The sequence below is a fragment of the Daucus carota genome, chromosome 5, assembly GCF_001625215.2.
Source record: "Daucus carota subsp. sativus chromosome 5, DH1 v3.0, whole genome shotgun sequence".
In the NCBI taxonomy this organism is placed as follows: Eukaryota; Viridiplantae; Streptophyta; class Magnoliopsida; order Apiales; family Apiaceae; genus Daucus; species Daucus carota.
This window is the reverse complement of record NC_030385.2, coordinates 44,013,746-44,033,784: the sequence shown is the minus strand read 5'-3', so window position 1 is coordinate 44,033,784 and position 20,039 is coordinate 44,013,746. Positions and strand designations below refer to the sequence as shown.

General features: G+C 41.0%; 1 protein-coding gene across 2 annotated transcripts; it reads right to left on the bottom strand.

The window, feature by feature from the left end:
• Positions 1-11,518: 11,518 nt before the first annotated feature.
• Positions 11,519-16,185, bottom strand: LOC108220067 (bHLH transcription factor RHL1). Of its 2 annotated transcripts, none has more exons than XM_017393714.2 (7): positions 15,506-16,185; positions 15,230-15,334; positions 14,567-14,716; positions 14,365-14,430; positions 13,415-13,480; positions 13,051-13,119; positions 11,519-12,108 (listed from the first exon to the last, which is right to left on the bottom strand). In XM_017393714.2, the coding sequence occupies exons 1-7, from the start codon at positions 15,980-15,982 to the stop codon at positions 11,725-11,727; spliced, it is 1,317 nt and encodes a 438-aa protein (XP_017249203.1). In that variant the 5' UTR covers positions 15,983-16,185; the 3' UTR covers positions 11,519-11,724. The 2 variants fall into 2 exon arrangements, with proteins under 2 accessions (XP_017249203.1, XP_017249202.1); XM_017393713.2 differs by having other exon boundaries at positions 14,567-14,731; positions 15,506-16,183.
• Between the last annotated feature and the right edge of the window lie 3,854 nt (positions 16,186-20,039).

Here is a 20,039-nt window from a genome sequence, read left to right as displayed (position 1 = left end):
ATTGGAAGATGATGTGAGGGACGTCGACCTAGACCCCAGACTACCAGAAACGCTGCAGAAAGTAGGACCGGCCGAGGATACAGTTGGAATCCTGGTAGATGAGAATGATGCCACGGAGGTCCTATACATCGGTGTTCGTCTGGATAACTTAATGAGAAAGAAGATGGTAGACTTTTTGAAGAGTAATCTTGATGTGTTTGCCTGGAGCCACGCTGATATGACAGGGATTGATCCGAATGTTATGTGTCATCGATTGAACATCGACCCAAAGAAGAAGGGTATTAGGCAAAAGCGCAGACCCATCAGTGGTGAACGTGCCGAGGCACTTAAAGCAGAGGTCGACAGGCTTCAGAAGGTCGGTTTGGTTAAAGAAGCTTACTACCCAGATTGGCTGGCAAACCCGGTGCTAGTAAAGAAGGCCAACGGGAAATGGAGAGTATGCATCGATTTCACAGACCTGAACAAGGCGTGCCCGAAAGATAGCTTCCCTCTGCCTAGAATCGATCAATTGGTTGATGCTACTGCCGGTCACGCTCTATTGAGCTTCATGGACGCCTACTCCGGCTACAATCAGATTCCAATGTACGAACCAGACCAGGAGCGCATCTCTTTCATAACAGACCGCGGTCTCTATTGCTATGTTGGGATGCCTTTTGGACTTCTGAACGCCGGTGCTACTTATCAGAGGCTGGTTAACATGATGTTTAAAGATTTAATAGGAAAAACAATGGAGGTTTATGTTGATGATATGCTTGTGAAGTCTAAGAAAGCCCCGGACCACATCAAACACCTTTCCGAGATGTTCTCAATACTCAGGAAGTTTAACATGAAGCTCAACCCGCAGAAGTGCGTCTTTGGCGTGGAGTCAGGAAAGTTTTTGGGTTTCATGGTAAATCACAGAGGAATAGAAGCTAACCCAGCGAAGATTCAAGCCTTACTTGACATGAGATCGCCCAGCACCGTGAAGGAAGTCCAAAGCCTCACAGGAAGGGTAGCCGCGCTCAACAGATTCGTCTCCAAGTCAACAGACAGATGTCAAGAATTCTTCAAAGTTATCAAGGGAGTTGGAAGGGATTTCAGGTGGACAACCGAATGTGAAGCAGCTTTCCAAAGTTTAAAGGATCACCTTGCCACACCTCCCATGCTCGCTAAGCCCCTCGAAGGTGAGACACTTATCCTCTATTTGGCTGTTTCTGATTATGCTGTTAGTGTTGTCCTTGTTAGAGAAGAGAGGAACTTGCAACTGCCTGTGTACTATGTGAGCAAAAGGTTGCTCGATGCTGAGACTAGATACACAAATATGGAAAGGCTGGTATTCGCCCTACTTCTGGCAGCAAGGAAACTTAGACCATACTTTCAAGCTCATACGATTGAGGTACGAACCTCCTACCCTTTACGACAAGTCCTCTACCGTCCGGAAGCCTCAGGAAGGATGCTGAAGTGGGCTGTAGAGTTGGGACAGTTCGACATCGAATATAAGCCTAGAAACGCTATCAAAGGACAGGCATTGGCAGACTTCATACTAGAATTCCCGAATGATTCCGTATTAGTGGACGAGATACCAACAAGGAAGGTGAAAGATAGGACCGAGGAAGAAGAGGAAGCTTCCTTCCCATGGTGGGTAATGAATGTAGATGGGGCGGTTAATCAAGATGGGGCCGGTGCAGGCGTCGTGCTTACCAGCCCAGAAGGAAGGAAGTTAAGAAACGCCATACATATTACCTTCCCGACAACTAACAACGATGCTGAATATGAGGCCCTAATCGCCGGATTGAGGTTGGCAAAAGAGCTCGGCGTGCAAAGAATGACGATCCACAGTGACTCAATGTTAGTAGTCTACAAGGTCAATGGAGGGTACCAGGTAAAGGCGTACCGCACAGAACTTTACATGAATTTAGTCCGAAGACTGATTGAGGAGTTCAAAGTGATCAGACTCGAGCAAATCCCAAGGGAAAGCAATGCCGAAGCCGACTCCCTGGCCAAAGCCGCATCCCAGAAGGACCTGGGAGTCCTGGGAATGATTCCGCTCGAGCTACTTGAATGCCCAAGCGTGCCTGAAGCGGAAGTACGTCAGATCGAAACCGGAGAAGCTGTTGAAACATGGATGACCCCGATCTGGTCTTACATCAAGGATGGGACCCTCCCGGAAGACAAGACGGAAGCTAGAAAGCTACGCTATAAGGCAGCCAGGTATGTAGATTATGAAGGCTCGCTTTACAAGCGTGGATTCAATCAGCCTCTATTGAAATGCATAGGAGGAGAGGAATGCAACTACATCCTGAGAGAAGTGCATGAAGGAATATGCGGTAACCATTCAGGAGGTAACTCGTTAGCCCAGAAGATACTTCGGCAAGGATACTACTGGCCTACGTTGAAGGAAGACGCGTTAAAGTTTGCTAAAGCGTGCGATAAATGTCAGAGGTTCGCCAACTACGTCAACAGCCCTGCAGCCCCGCTTACATCATTGATGAGCCCATGGCCCTTCGCTATGTGGGGAATAGACCTGATTGGAGAACTACCTAAGGGCAAAGGAGGAGTTAAGTATGCCGTGGTGGCAGTTGATTATTTCACAAAGTGGACAGAAGCGGAGCCACTAGCTACCATCACAGCGAAGAAATTGGTTGAATTTGTGTACAGAGCTATTGTTTGCCGATTCGGCATTCCTTATAAGTTGATCTCCGACAACGGAAAGCAGTTCGATTGCAAGGAAATGAGGGAGTTATGTGACAACCTCGGAATCAAGAAAGGCTTCTCGGCTGTCAGCCACCCACAGTCCAATGGCCAGACGGAAGCGGTTAACAAGATCATAAAACACACCCTAAAGGCGAAGCTCGAAGACAGGAAGGGCAATTGGCCTGAGGAATTGCCTAATGTATTGTGGTCTTACAACACGACCCCTAGGACGACCACCGAGGAATCACCTTTCAACCTTACATACGGATGCGAAGCTATGATACCGGTGGAGCTCGGAGCTGGATCATTCAGGAGAGACAATTTCAACCCGGAAGTGAATGAGGTCAACCACCGCCTACACTTAGACATGTTCGAAGAAACCAGATCAGGGGCTCAACTAAGGATTGCATCGTACCAGCAAAGAGTGGCAAGGCACTACAACACAAAGGTCAAGGCTAGACCCTTCCAGGTGGGTGATCTAGTCCTACGGAGAGTCATGCCCAACACCAAGGTGGCGAGCCATGGAGTCTTTGGAGCTAACTGGGAAGGACCGTACAAGGTGAGAGTGGTGCTGTTTTCCGGAACATATTACTTGGCAGACCTGGAAGGGAGAGACATCCCCCGAGCATGGAATGCCGAGCACCTCAAGAAGTATTATCAGTAGACCAGAAGACCCCCTCGTCGTCCGACTCATGTACTCTTTTTCCTTCACTGGGGTTTTTCCCATTGGGTTTTACCTAGGAAGGTTTTAACGAGGCATGTTGAAGGATCGACTCGCAAGTAGGGGGATAGATGTTTATGTTTTCCTGTTTGTTTTAGCTTCCTGTTTAAAGTATTCAAGCACAAGCCTTGGAACCAATAAAATTACTCCCAAGCCTCGGGGGGTAGGGGTTGTACGTGCCCTCTGGCAAAGACATCATGTAAGCGTACTACTATCAATAAATGTCGAACTTTTTATTATATCTGTATATTTTGTATTGCTTGGAACATGAAGACCAGGGACAACCTCCCTGCTGCTTAGGAACCCGTCGACATATGTAATCGAGACATATGCTTGACACCCTCGGGATGCACGGAGAACCGTCTCCACGAGACGGTTCGAAGGAATTCCCATGCCCTGATGGCCCGTACTTCCGGTAAACCATCAGGAAGACCCTCAGGGGTGCAGCTTTGGAAAACCCCCAGGGGTTGGAAATTCACTTTTAAATGTTTTGTTTTTACTTTGTCAATTTAATTGCCAAAGTATGGTGGAGGGCGACGACCCACATACTTGGATGCCTGGGATCTAAGTGGATGGTTTCCCTACTGTCCCAGAGGTTGAGGTTCCCCAAGTATGATGGAGGGCGACGACCCACATACTTGGATGCCTGGGATCTAAGTGGATGATGTCCCTACTATCCCAGAGGTTGAGGTTCCCCAAGTATGGTGGAGGGCGACGACCCACATACTTGGATGCCTGGGATCTAAGTGGATGGTTTCCCTACTGTCCCAGAGGTTGAAATTCCCCAAGTATGGTGGAGGGCGACGACCCACATACTTGGATGCCTGGGATCTAAGTGGATGATTTCCCTACTGTCCCAGAGGCTGAGGTTCCCCAAGTATGGTGGAGGGCGACGACCCACATACTTGGATGCCTGGGATCTAAGTGGATGATGTCCCTACTGTCCCAGAGGTTGAAATTCCCCAAGTATGGTGGAGGGCGACGACCCACATACTTGGATGCCTGGGATCTAAGTGGATGAAATCCCTACTGTCCCAGAGGTTGAGGTTCCCCAAGTATGGTGGAGGGCGACGACCCACATACTTGGATGCCTGGGATCTAAGTGGATGATTTCCCTATTGTCCCAGAAGTTGAGGTTCCCCAAGTATGGTGGAGGGCGACGACCCACATACTTGGATGCCTGGGATCTAAGTGGATGATCTCCCGACTGTCCCGGGAGTTGCTGGGCTTCGCCCAAGAATCATAGTGGGCGACGATATGCTTGAGATAGCGAGGATTCTTAAGTTTGTTGTTTGTACTCAGTTAAATAAAATTGCAAGCAATGACTATTTAAAGCATCATGGCGAGGTATAATCATCGATTGCTACGAAAATAAAAGTCGAAGACGAAAGAAGTAAAAGTTACACAAAGGAAATATTTTCATTAATAGAAGCCCGTGATAGGGCGAGGATTACACAAGCATGACTTAGTAGTCATTATCTGTTTTATCTCTAAGGTAGGAGTTCTCCCTCTTCAACTCCCTTACGACCTCCTGAAGCTCATCGATCTTGTCCTCAAGGCGATCATTCCGTCTTTCAAGCATCCTGATCCTCGCCTGAAGCTCGGTGATGAGGACCTGGAGTTCACCTAAGGTTGGGCGAGGAGGAGGCGGAGGAGCCGCGTTCGGATCCGGCATAAGCGGTGGAGGATCAGACTCTACAGCCCTGTCAAACTCGGCGAAAAGATCTTCAGCAGACATGGTCGACGACTATGAGAAAGAAGGACGGTGATGAAAAAGTGAGAAAAATAAACTGAGATGAAATTCTATTTATAGAAAACAAGCGACTCTTTGAATCCCAACCTCGTTTTCAGTGAAGAGTCGCGACTCTTCACCAAACTACGACTGTTGGACAACCCTGGGAAGATCAAAAGTCAGGAATTGACCGCAGGGGACATGTGAAGAGTCCTCGCCTGGTACGAGTCCTCGCCCTCAACAGCCGAAGGACTAAGCATACAGGCATAAAGTTAACTACTACATATGAAAAAAGGAAAAGAACCTCGCCTTTTGCTAAATGGCGAGGATCAAGACGTCTGGACAAGGAATCCATGACACCCGTCGTAGGGCATGATTGCGATTAAAGATACCAAGAACACGACAAAGAATGCCTGTAGGGGGCTAAAAGTCCTCGCTCGAGGTTGGATCCTCGCCCTGTGCAGCTGTCTGAAACTAAGATGAGTGGTCAAGGGAGGGGGATATCCTCGCCCTCTTATAAGGAGGTGCAAGCATATAAAGAAAAGACCGGATAGAGGGGAGAGATCTGAAGACCTCGCCCAAGTATGAGTTCGCGCCTCGTGCGTCTATCCGGGAGGCCTTTGTTTTAAACATACAAGGCGAGTTAAATATAAGGGGTCGAGGTCCTCACCCCAAGAGAGTCCTCGCCCGATGCTATGTTAGTCGCCCTGTGTACTTATTTAGAAGGTCAGCGGTCGGGGAAAAGGTGCTATCCCTTATGAAAGAGTCAGAGGAAGCAAGGATCCTTATTCTCTTTGAAGTAGGGACGGCCAGTTGAAATAAAGCGAGAAACAGTTAAGGGGAAGGATAGTCCTCGCCCCCTTAATTTATTGAAACGGGGAGATACAACGTTCCTCGCCAATTATGCCTACTCTAGACTCGGTATGACCATTAAAGGCGAGGAGTGACCTTGCCCAATGCGAGATTATCGTCCTGTGCAGATAAACATATACAAACAGACGTAAAAGTAGACATGGCGAGGAAGATAAAGCATGATAAATTAAATGTACAAAAGTATTACAAGAGCAAGGTTAAATAATTATCCAAAATACAACTGCGAAGCCAATTACGGAGGGCTCGCACTCCAAATGTATTTTGGGCAGATTGAAATAAAGGGCAAATTCATTCTTTCTGCTGATCAGCAGTAGTTGTCTCGCCATCAACATTGCCCTCGCCTTCGGTCCGGTCGGTTTCGCCTGCTTTCTTGGAGAGAGCTTCTTGCTCCGCCTGTATCTTTGCTTGAAGCGCCTGCCTCGCCTTCTCAATGGCCGCAGCCTTGGATTCCTTGAAGTCGGCCATGTAACCGGGAGTAGAGGGAGCAAAGAACTTCGCCCAATCATAGCTCCGATCTCCTTCCAGAAAATTGATCAGGTAATCAAAGAACCCCAGGCTATAGGCGTCGCTCAGCTCTTTTGACTTGGACGCTTTCTCGCCCTCGAGCTCTGATTGGAGGCCGGCGATGGTGGAATTGGCGAGATTGGCAGCAGCATTCGAGGATTCTGTCAGGTCGTTGAGCGTCTTCTGGAAACTTTTGATCTGGTCGTTCCTCGTCTTCATGTCATCCTTGTATTTTTGCTGAAGGTCTTTCAGCTTGTCAGAAGACGAGGTTGCTTCCCTCCTTAGCTCAGCATTTGCCTTGGTCAGCTCTGCGATATGAGCGTTCTTGGCAGAAAGAACGTTCAACCCCTGAAAGAAGGCCTCGCCCAAACCCAGCTTGAAGCTGTGTTCAGCTTCCTCGGCCTTCTTGGACGACCAAACTTTGACATCCTCGGCGTCGAAGTGGTCCTCTGCCAAGAACCCGAAGGCCACCGAAACAGAACTGGGGATAGATTCCTCGCCTCTCTTCGGCTTCTTCTTCGAAGCGGCGACCTCCTCTTCATTTCCTCGCTTGCTCTTGTTCCTCGCCCTCTGATCTTTCTCTGTTACGAGGAGGGTTTGTCTTTGGCGAGGAGTGGTGGTGGCATTAATTGAGATGGTGGTGCGAGGCTGTGAAACAGGGACCTGACCACCTTGGGCGAATGGGTTATTACCGAAAGGAAGCTCAGCCATTTTTCTTGAAAAGAAAGCCAAGTACAATGATTAGGCGACGTATGTATGAATGGCGAAGAACATAAATGAAAAGAGAAAAAACAGACAAAAGCATTAGAGATAAGCAGATAAGTAATGACAATAACCTATTGGGCGACGCCCTCACCTTTGCCGGTCAGAGAAGCTAGAGATCTCTTTAGACACTCCATAGCTTTCTTGGACTTATTTCTTTTATCGAATTTTATCAAAGGAACTTGACCAAACCCGTCGTTGTAAAAACCATATTTTTTGAGTGACTCCGGGGTCACCAATTTATCAAGATCCTTCTGGGCGACGTCGAGATCATCCACCCTTTGAGCACGAGCCAAAAGCTCGTCCTTGAGCTCAGCCTGCCGTGGTTTATCTGGAAAAAGATAAAGATGAGTTTGAAGAGTAGGCGAGGATAAGAGATAAGAAGGCGACGATGGGAGTACTTACAGGGGTCCAAGTTGAATGAAACCCTCTGGTGAGGAATGTCATAGAGATAGAAATAATCGGGTTTCCAGAATTTCATGTTACTAGGGTTCCCGACTGAAAAACCCTTCTTATGATGACAGGGGTGAAGAGTGAGGTAGAAGAAACCATAATCCTCGCCCGTCTTCCTCAGGGAAAGGAAGTGGTCCATCTCAAGCATGGAAGGTTCTGGAAACCCGAGATCGCGGTACATCATGTAGATGCCTATGGCGAGCCTCCAGCTATTTGGGCCAATTTGAATGGGGGCGACGCCATAATGGTTTACAAGTTTCAATAACCAAGGATGCATAGGCCATCCAAAACCAAGTTCCACCAGCTTGTTGGTCAGCACCATGCGAGGACAGGGGAGACCATCAAAATTAAATCTATGCATCCTCATGAAACGGCGAGGACGGTACCATCTACCCTGAAGGTTGTAATATTCAATCATCCACATAATCTCGTCCGAAGAGATTTGTGAAGAAAGACCAGCACAAGTGACTGTATTGTTGAGATGGCGATGCTTGTTCCTTTCCTTCTCCGGAACATCCTCCTCGAAGTCGAAGTCTAAATCGTGATCGAAGGTCTGAGGAATGTAAGGATGATTAGGAGGAGAAGGACATTCCATGGCATAGCGAAGGGGCGAGGCAGATATTGTGGCCTCATCATCCTCGCCCTTAGCTACAGACTCTCTGCTGTCAGACCCCTGCTCTTCTTCACCCTGGTTTTCGTCACCACCTTCTTCGTCCTCTTCATCTACACCTTCCTCGCCCTCAAGAAGGTCAGGATAAACATTTCGGCATATCCGCAGTTGCTTGCCTTTCCCAACTCCTAAGATTGGGCGAGAAGACTCTGGGGAGTCTAAACCCTCAAAAAGCTCTTCCAAAGAATCGTCTTCTTTATTAGGTTTGTGGACGCTTTCGGCGTCGCTCGAAGAGATGCTGACTATTTGTTGTTGGTCAGGACGACGAGACGGACCTTCCTCGCCTTGATGAGCCCTCAACCACGCTGGGTCCAGGTCCTCGCCTACTTTTGAGTCAACCTTGAGGGATGACCATGAATCAAACGGTGCATCGGCCTTAGGGGGTGAGCGTTGAGAGTTCGTCATCTGAAAGAGAGATGGCGAGAATAGAATCAATGATGATAACTGATAAAGGAAGGTAGGAAAGAAGTCAAGAAAAGAAGTAAAGAAATAAAAGGCGACGAAGCTTATGCAAGGTCCTCGCCCTGAACAATTATGACGGTCTTCATTCAGCAGGATCCTCGCCTTCTATCGTTTTGACAATTATGTTACTATTCCTAGTAGGTATCTGAAGGGCCTAAGATGCCTAGGTAATGATTAAATGCAAAACAGAGAAATACAAAGAAAATTAAGAGTCCGAGGTATGTACCTGAAATTTCAGCAAGAAGAATAAGATGCGAGGCCTTGATAAGAGCGTCGCCTAATGTAGATCTTTCGAGAGAGAAATCCAGCAGCACTTCGTGGGAATAAGATAAAGGAATGAGACGGAAGGAGCCACCTTTATATAGAGGTGGGAAGAGGCGGGAAATCTACAACTGTCAGAGCCACGTGGCACGCTCCGATTGGACAGATTTCTCGTGCTTCAAGGCACGACTCTTAATCCAGGATAACGACTTATGGAATATGAATATGATTTTTTGGAGATTTTTCTGGAAATCTATGAGCCGATACGAAGATTTTTATATATAACGAGCTGGAGGAGGCGAGGACGAATCATATTCCTCGCCCATTGCTTCTTCGAAACCCTTTCGCACCAGTGCTTCAAGGGCTTGGGGGGTAGTTGTTATGGCCAAATATCAACTCGGCAGATGATTGCGGAGACCTCGCCTCAATTCACGGAAAGGACCAATCTCTGAGAAAGTCCTCGCCCTTTAGATTGACCTCGCCATCTATGGGGGCCCACGAAGTACGGGCCGGTAACAGATGAACCCGGGTCAACAGGACGGTCCTCGCCCATTGAGTGTCCTCGCCCAGTATGGACCCTCGTCCTAGGCATGTATCGGGCTTCACGGCTCAGTGACTGGCGGCCCAAGTCTTCAAGAGGGACCTCGCCCATTGTTGAAGGACCTCGCCCAATGCGTACCTTCCTCGCCCAATACTGAAAAGGGCCGAATACGCCTGGCTCTCAGGCCTAGTTATTATTGTTTTATCTAGGGCCCAGACCCACCATCAGCCTCGCCCTAAGAGAGGACGGAGGGCTGGCCCAAACAGCTGAGTCTGAGGAGGTCCACGTGGGCTAGTGCTGGTCAGCCCACCTAGTTCCATGCTCCTCGGAGGAGGCTGGGCTCCAGAAGCCCATATCCGTCTGATCTGAGGCGGTGGCCCATAGCTGGAACCAGAGAATGAGAAACCTATTCTGATTAGGTTACTTGTTCCCCAAGAACTACGTATGGCTTGATCCCTATAAATAGGGTACGTAGGCACATCGTTTGGGGATAAGTCACAACCCTTGCAAGAACGAATACTCATTCGCTCTTGTGAGAAAACCCTGATTCCCTGAACGATCTCAGCCAAACCCAAAATCACCACCCATACTCCGTCGTCCGCCGTCATCGTCCACCACAAGTTCCAGCAACCCTCCCCGAATCTTGTTATCACCAGATTCCTCCGTTAACAATCAGTAAATGTGAATTCAATCTAAATAATTTAATATAGAAATCTGAATTTAAAAAATGGTTTTTTTAATCTTAGTTTTAGTCTCAACAAATCACGAAACACATGGTGACCAAAAATTTCAAATTTGGAATGATTTTATCATAAACTACTCCAACCGACGCAACTGAGTAATAAAAATATATACACTTTTTTTTAAGTAAAAAATAAAATATAACTTGAATTAGTGAATAGTGTTGGTCCAAATTTGGATTATTATTATTCACCAATCCAAACTTTTTAATATTAAAATATTATTATTTATTATTTGATGATTTTGTTAATATTATTAAAGATAAATTAATTAAGATTATGATATAATTAAAATGATGATTAATTATAAAATAAAATTTCAAAATACATGAAAATTAAAAACATGAAATTACAAAATATATTTGCAAATCAAATACAACCTTAAATGTGATGAAAAATAGTTTTAACTAATTTTCTGGAATAAACAGAAAAAATATAATTATTTGTGTTTGATTTACGTGGAAGAACTAAATGAAGAGAAAATTAGAAAAAAAATTAAAAAAAATGTTAATGTTAACTTTTGATAAGTACCCACTTCTTCGCAGGGCTTGGAGTGAATATATGTTTTGTTGGGCCGGATAGCCCTACTAGAACTATGTTTAACAGATTTATGTTTGTGGCACAATTTACAATATCGAGCTCACAGGTTTAATTATTTTTCACTAACTTAATTTAAAAGAAAAATAGAATATAACTTAATTTTTTAGTATATATAAATTTGGTTTAGGAAAAAACACTTAAATACAACAAATATTTTTATAATGATGGCTTTTTTAATTTTGTTTTCTATATGGCCCAACAAAAAACATACAAATGCACATTCTCTTTTCTTTTTCTAAAAGATATTTAGATGGTCTTAAGTTATTATTGATAAATAATATATTCACCTCCTCTTCGGTTCACTATTTTCAGTTTTTGACTATACATTATTAATTAAATTGGATAGATTATATAACATCAATTTTGTAACTATAAATCTGGATAAGAAAATTGATTCTGAGTCTCTTTTTTTTTTTTAACATTTTAACTTGCATGTAATATTTTTTTACTTTTAGATAAGAAATGAAAGCATGTTGGAACTGGAAATACTCAAGTCATTCGTGATATTTCTGAGCTCAACCAAACAAACACGAAACGAGAATGTTATTGTTAGTTTAACTGTTTAAGCCACTTTGGAAGTCTTTAAAAGAGCCCAGTATACATACGTACAAGAACTCCATAAACAAAACACAAGATAAAAAGCAAGTGAACAAAAGTTGACAAGGATATCAAAACTACAGACGTGCATGAGTGTCATTCAGAAAAGTTGAAAAGGATGATAAGTCGAGTCAACTACGGCTTGGACACCGAGGTATTGTCATTGTTAACGCCGTTAACGCCCCTGGTGGCTGACTGTACGGACAGCACAGACAGGCTAGGCGACGTGGGCCCACCGGCTCCGTTAGTGGAGGGTAGTAGTGGGTGGTGGGACCTGGTGTTGGTGGTGGTGGAGGTGGAGATCGCGGTGGCGAGGGAGATAGGCATTAGGCACAGGCCTTTGCCTTGTAAATACTGCATGGCTGAACCCATGTCTTCTTCCATTAGTTTGGCTACTTGGTGCTCTGTCACCTTCATTGTCTCGTTGTTGGATGATGATGATGCCGCCGCCGTCTGTGAGCCGTTACCGTTCCTGCTTGCGCCTCCACCTCCGGTGGATTGTACGCAGTCCCCTCCACCCTGCCACAAACAAAGAAAAAGAATCAGCACACAATATTTATTAATAAGTATTTACATTTGTGCAGCTGAAGTTAAAATTATACTCATAACTTCACATGACTTAACAATAAACTGAGAGATTAAAATGAATGTGTGATGAATTTTGGTTTATTATTCATTATTATCAGATTATCAAAAATATATTAATTATAAAAAATTTAAAAAATTTAAGTAACTGAAAACAATAACTCATGATTTTAAGCCAGAATTCGACTTAAAACTCACATAAACCAGATATAAACATGCATGTCTGCTGTTGGATGGAGGTAGACGTGGCGTATTCGGGGGAGGCCAGAAGAATGGAAAAGGACATATGGAATCTGGAAAGTAGAGGCACGCATGCTATTCCTCTACTTTACCGTTTCTTGTCGTATTCTATTTGGTTTCGAATTATATTTTCTTCGACTATGCATGTTAGAAAACTTACAATAACACGTATGTATGGCATTTCATATATAATTATACAATAAATACGATGAATCAATAGTCTGTGCAGGGAATTAAGAATTAGAAAGTGTCAGTAGAGGTTGAGTTTTCGTTGTTTAATCAGGGATTCAGGGTGCATAACATGCATGGCTGATGGCTTAATATCATAAACGACGATTAACTAGGAATGCCATATCATAATTCATAAATGCTGCTCAACAGTGAAAGTCAACTAAAACATTAGATGCATAACCATGTGCACCTCTCCCATCCTCTATTGTCTGATCAGATTAATATTCCCAATAATTTTGTAATCTATATGCTTTTTACTGTTTCGTATATTATGTTGGGATATTGTCATTGTTCTTTAAATTATACAATGCAGATTAGATATAAGTGGTAAGATCTTCGTACATCTAACTCTATTATATCGCGGAACGGAATAAATATGAATCATTTTTACAGAAGTAATAGTACCTCTGAAGAAATATCAGCAACCATGGGAGCAACAGCTCCAGCTCCACCAAGTCTGCTCATGCTCAGAACCTGATTATTATATTTACAACCACCACAACTCACATTATACTATTGTTTTCAAAAAGCAGTTTTAATTCCATGTACTCCACCAACCATTACAACGAAACAAAAAAAATGAGCAAAAGGAATGATAATAGTGAATAATTTATAAACAATATATAATCAACTCCATTATTATTGCTTGATCTGAAATGCTTTGTCAACCCATCTAGTCTCAGAATCTTAGTTGGACTTGATAGAGTACTTGGTAAAACAACAGCAAAAAGAAGAGGAGTGCATTATAGATGGAGATGGAAGTACATACTTTGACTTGTAGCTGCAGGAATTTGACATAGTCGATGATCTCATCTAGCATTGAAGCCTTGTCCGTCTGTCATTGCACAACACATGCACTCAAATACAGTATCATTACTAATCACTCACTAATTCATACTTATCATTGTTTTAATCTTACCCATATTATACATTTATACTACTGGTGCCATGCACAGTAATTCACTGTCACCGACTAATTCTTGGCATAATCTCTTGGTAGAAAAACATTGTCCTTCTATTCTTTTTCTTACTTTCTTCGTTGAGAGATACCACCTGATCAAGTTGATAGTAATATTTCGTATCTCACCGACTCTTCCTACTCACAGCTAATCTTTTGTCACGGTTTTTATGATACTAATATTAATCAGAGGTTTGGCAAAAACAAAAAAACTAATCAGAGGTTATCTCACTTTCTCAACCTCCATTCCCTTTATTTAGCAAGTACGATTAGGTGGATAAAATACATTGTTACTGGTAGTTGATAAGGTTTAGTTATGAGTGCATTATTATGACGAAATAAAACACTTTATACAATAATTATAGAACTAGGTACTAAGTATAAACTAACAGGTGTATAAAGAACGTGGATGGTTTAATAAACCCTTAACAACTTTTTAAATAGGAAAATATCCCTTGTTTCCAGGGATACAATGAATGCAAAAAACTTTATCTCCTATATAAATGCACATTTCAGTGATTTCACAATATTTCAAATTAGCATTCGCACTGGAGCTGGAAATTCGGAATGACAGGCAGAAAATTATTCGACAACTCCTGATCATGGTTTTAAAAATCCCTAACTTGGTTGATTAATTCTCTCTAAGATGTCTTTCTGATTTAAATATATATTCTATTAATTACCAATTATCTGAGTAATTTCTAATATGCGATTTTTTTTAAATATTGATGGGAAAAAAAGGTATAAAAAGGAGGAGTTACCTTATTGGCATTGGGGACAAGTTCCTGCAGAGATTTCATTCTCTCTGCAATTCTCTCTCTCCGTAACTGCTCCCAATCACAAGAAAACAAAAAGGCCCAGTTCTCAGAACCACAACGACTACTACTATTATCTTAGTAATTCTACTCGTACTAGTCCATTTATAAACATAAAAAGAGAAATTTTAAAAGATGTACTACGTACCCTTTCAGCTATACTGTGGGGGTCAGTGGCCTGTCCTCTCCTAGCCCTGACTCTCTGCCTTGGCTGTGCAGGCGCACCTCCCGTACCTCCACCACCACCATTTCCCTGTGCTTGGCTCATGCCTCCCACTCCTCCTCCGTAGTTCTGGCTCTGCATATTCCCTCCCTGCTTTTTTTAATATTAATAATCCTATGTTACAAAAACCATATTATTCCTATTTTTAAACTTCTATTATTCCAAGTATCAGATCCAGGAAAGTAAAACACATTCGGTGGATACGAGTGTGTTTACATTTTTCTAAATTAGTCGTGATGGACGAAAACTGACCTGGACACGGAATTATCGAAAAATATTAAAAGAAAACGCGAGGGCACATACTCCCTCCGTATCTTTTTTCTTTTCCTATTTGTAATGTCGGTACTGTTCATAACATGAGACAAATTACTAATTTACATCTAATCTATAAAACTAAATATAGTCATGAGTGATCTTGTTAGATTCGTATTCACAAGTACTTTAATACGGTGAAGTTTTTATATTTAATGCTACTACGAAATGAAAGATATTAACGATAAAAAGTGTGTGTTGGCAAACGTGAAAAGTACAAACAGGAAAAGTATTTAGGGACGGAGGGAGTATTTGTTAAGAGAGGTAAAGGTAGACCTGAGATTGATGGAAATGCTGAGCTTGGTTGGATGTCTGGGAAGAAGCATGCAGAGATCCGGTGAATCCGTTAAATAGTGCTTGAACTGAACCATCTCCACTTCCCTGCAATATTTATACACGTTATAATCTCTGAATCAATACTCTATCAATGCAAAATTGTAGCATCAGTTATCATAAATTATACTCGCATTCAAAATCATTGATCCGCTGATTAATACTCCTAACCAACACATTGCTAAAAAAAACAAAAAACAAATCAAGTATCTTAATTACCGGATTCACGGACTTAAAAGGACCATCACCGTCATCATCCCCGTTGCTCAGACTAACCGGCAACGGCAAAAGTCCAGAACCTTCTGGATCATCACCTTGAAGAGCACTCGCAAGCCCTCGCGCCATAAACAACTGCTGCTGCAGCATCGACAACGCAGCCGAAGCCGAAGAACCACCACCGCCACCACCGCCGCCGCCACTAATCTGATTCTGCCTCAGCTTAGACGCGAGCATAACCGACTGATCATCAAAAGACGCCGCCATCAAGCCATTCCCCTGGCTCGAGTCCCAAGGAAAACTCGCCTTGTGGCTATTCTGCTCAGAAGACTGTGGCCACGACGGGAGAGAGTTGAGCATCTGCTCCAGGAAGTCATCGTGCGACGCCGTTTGATCGAAGCTGTGGTGCGGCTCCTCCTGGAAGTTCGAGTTGTTCTGGTTCTGCTGATTGTGATTCATATTTGAATTCATCGATTGCATTTCTCGTAACAAAAGCTAAGCTATATAGTTTAATTCGATTCGCTTATTATTCATTTCTGGAGGAGGAGGAGAATATATAGAGAGGCTGAAATGTATGCATCACGTTTGGAATGTTTAGTTTATAAACTCGGAACTCTCGTTCTCATAACTGTTGCTCCGTTAAATTATTGATTGATGCTTCTGTGATTTTCTCTCTCTGCGTAACAGTTATCTTAAAATAATTTTTTAAAATTATATACGAGCTTAATATATTAATGAAGTTACTTAAAATTTGCGATCGGCCCTTTTTCTCTGCATCTATAGACTCCATCCTTATCTGTCGTCAAACGTGGGCCTAGCTTATTGGTGGATGTCAGCTGAATTCTAGTTTCCTCTGCTCTCGGGAGTTTGTTGCTCTTTCAAATTTTTTCAGCAGCCGTTGAAGATAAGCTTAAGAAAAATGTTCAAAAACAATTATCGTCCATTTATGATTGTTCCGATCACAACCTTCTATATATATTGATTATTAATTTAAATTAATTATCAATTTGTCACATATTTTATAAGCGTCACAGGATAACAGGAGATAAGCCCGCCACTTGGGTTATTCAATTGTGCTCGAAATAATTATTAAACTTAATGAAATTTATAAATCCAGCGTATATCTTAACTTTTAAATATAATCATTTTTTGACGAAACTTTTAAATATAATCTTTAATATAGTTAAAATACGTTATCTCGATTTATTTCAACACCCGTTGTGTTACGAACAGCACCAGAGAAATTAAAGGTCTATTTGGCAATACTGTTAAAAATTGTTGTGCGGTCAAAAAAAAAATGCTGGTAAAAAAAATGCTGTTGTTGAAATCAGATAATTGTTTGGTAATTTTTTTGATATTTGTTTATTTTAAGCTATAATATAAAAAAAAATTATTTTTTGTGGTGAGGTTTGATAATAAAATTTGTAACCGCTTCCTGTAAAAGTAGAAAGCAGCTTTTTTTAAAAATATGAGAGTACATGCTTTTTCTAAAAGCAGCTTTTCAGCTAAAATCTCTTGTTGAGAAAAGTTGATTTTAGATTTACCATACAGTTTTTCACCTACTTTCCACCAAAAAAACTGCTGTTGCTGTCCAACAACCCCGAATAATACCTAAAAGATAACTGAAAACCCATCATCCTATTCTTTAATCTTTACTGATCATATATATGATGATCAGTTCCGCGTGTCATACCGAGATACATTCTCAACACATTCCTGCTCTCTTCTCTTTGAATCAGCGAATCATTAGTTTATTTCGAATTTTTTTCTCTAGTTAAAATGATTAAATTTTCTATAATGAATTTATATTATATGCCAGAAAATATATTAATAAAATTTAGGTATAAAATTTTCTGAACAGTTTTTATTTCTATAAATCATAAAATGTAGTTCACAATCTTCGATCAAATATGATTAATTTAAATATAAAAACAAAGAATAAGATTTTGTATGTGATCTCAGGAGGATGCTCATACTTTTGAACAATACTTAGAACTACTCCCTCTCCCCCTCATTTATTTGCGTTATTTTTCAGCACATTTTCCACGCTCATTTAAAATATAGTTTCATAATATATTTTTTAATTTTTTTTCTCTATATAAAAGTTTGATATTTAAACTTTTATAAAAAAATAAAAATTTAAAAAAAATTATGAAACTGTACTTTATATGAGTTTTAAAATGCGTGCAAACAATATATGTAAACTACTCCGGGAATAGTTTATATATATGGGAATAGTTTATATATTTGTCTGCATATGTCTAGAATTGTGATCATCTTCTCCATGTCTTCATTGACATTAATCAGTATCTTTGGAATCACAACATATCCACTTATTTATTGTGCTAAAAATTAAAACCAATCCTGCCTCCCCGATGAATTCATTCTGCACCAAATATTTTCGAGATCCCACCGATCCCGTAACAACTGCAAAACATTTGACCTTTCCATTTCTTTAAAAATTCATCCCTAATGTGTCCTTTGATGCACCTACAATGATAGATCTCGAAAATCAGAAACTCCATGTTTAGTGTATACGAATATCTGTTCTAGTCAGCTTAATAAAGATTTTTATACTCCTTTTGTTTCAAAATACATGTCCACTTTAGAAAAAAGGTTTTGTTTCAAAATATCTGTCCACTTCAACTTTCAATATAAATTTATAATTCCAAAATCAACTCTCCTCCACATATTTCAAATTTATATTTTCAAGATCAATCCTATACCACATATTAGGTTCAATTAATGACTTATTACACCTTTTTTTTTTCTTCTCAAAATCCACTTTTCTTAAACCATGTGATTTTTTGAAAGTGGGCATGTAATTTGAAACGGAAGGAGTACCTTTTATCATGTTTGTTTTTTAAATACCCGAAACTCAATGGTAAAATAGTGCTAAAAGCATCTCCAATGACGTTGGCTATAGTCGTTGTCTATAGTCGTTGTCTAAATTGGACCAATAAGATATTACATAAAATTTGGTGAACCTGTAAGAATTGTGTTTCAACGGTGTTGGCTAAATTTAAAAATAATATGTTATTAATATTTATATCGTTATAAATAGAATATATCAGTTTAATATGGTAATAAATAATTTGTAATCAGCAGGAAAGAGGAAAATAAACTGCGGGAGATGACGTGGAGTTCACTACAAATGTGTAGTGGTTCGACAAATGTAGTCTATCCATAGGGTGACTATAATTATAGACAAGAGCTTGTTATAGTTGAAGTGCTGTTTTTTGTGGATATTGACTATAATTTTTAATTTTAGTAAGCCAACTTGACTTTTAGCTAAGGGTTTCTCATGGTTGGAAGATATTCTAAGAAAGTATATTACTTGTATAAATATATTTATTGTGTTAAACTAGACGCTTTTAAAGTTCACACTTCATTAAATTAAAATTCTAATTTTGCAACTTATTTGATTCAAAAGGAGTTACTCCCTCCGTCCCTCCCAATTCTTATCGTTTGGGTTGGGCACGGAGGTTAAGAAATATGTATAAAGTAGTGAAAAAGAGAAAGAAAAATGGGTGAAGTGGTGGGACCCATTGATTTTTAATGTATAAAAAGAAGATAGTGGAGTAAAAGTAGTGTGAAAAGGAAATAAAAGTGAAGAAGTGGTGGGACCCATTGACTATTTTGGTTAAATTTTGAAATGTAAAGAATTGGATGGGACATCCCAAAAAGGAAAGTGTAAAGAAATGAGAGGGACGGAGGGAGTATAATATATGCGCTTTAAAATGCGTTTCAATTAATGCAAAAAATTTTAAATGAATGAGATAGACGTAGGGAATACAAACATATTACTCCCCCCGCTTCAAATTACATGTTCGTTTTCAAAAAATCACATAATTTTAAAAAATGGATTTAAAAAAAAGAGGGGTATTAGGAAAAATATATAATCAAATCTTAGTTCAACAAAAATCAACCAAAATTAATATTTTTTTTATCATCAATCAGCGCAATTTAAAATATGTTCCGAAAGCCAAAATCACATCTGAAAAATCGAGGGAGTATGGATTATTTAGAGAAAAGTTCATGAATCTCACGTCTCTCCTTTCCCAGTCCGAGACCCCGGGTGTTTAGTTTCAACTTTCTTTCACTTTGACATAAATTTGGCAGAAAAATTGTGAACTTGACATTGAATGGACAAGTGTGGGCTGAGTCACTGATAGGCAGAGAACACGATAGACACCAGCATCATGGAATCCTGGAGCCTAGGTGGGCTAGGCCCTAACAAATGCCACCTACTCCTACATGTCTTGACTTGTCATAAAATTCGTGTCCCGACATCGCTAAATCTGATCAGACATGGACTCAAAGAACTTGATTCTTCCCCGGCCTGCACACTCAAAATGGCTGATAACCTTGACATCGTTCATCATTCATGTTTTTGATGATAAAATAAAATAGCACCCGGTCCATTTTAGTACAAGTCGGTTTGTTTTGGGATTCTAGTGTTTAAATTGTATGATGAAATTATTATTATTATTATTTTTTTGAATATTTCTTATTATAAAATGCGAAATTTTATTTT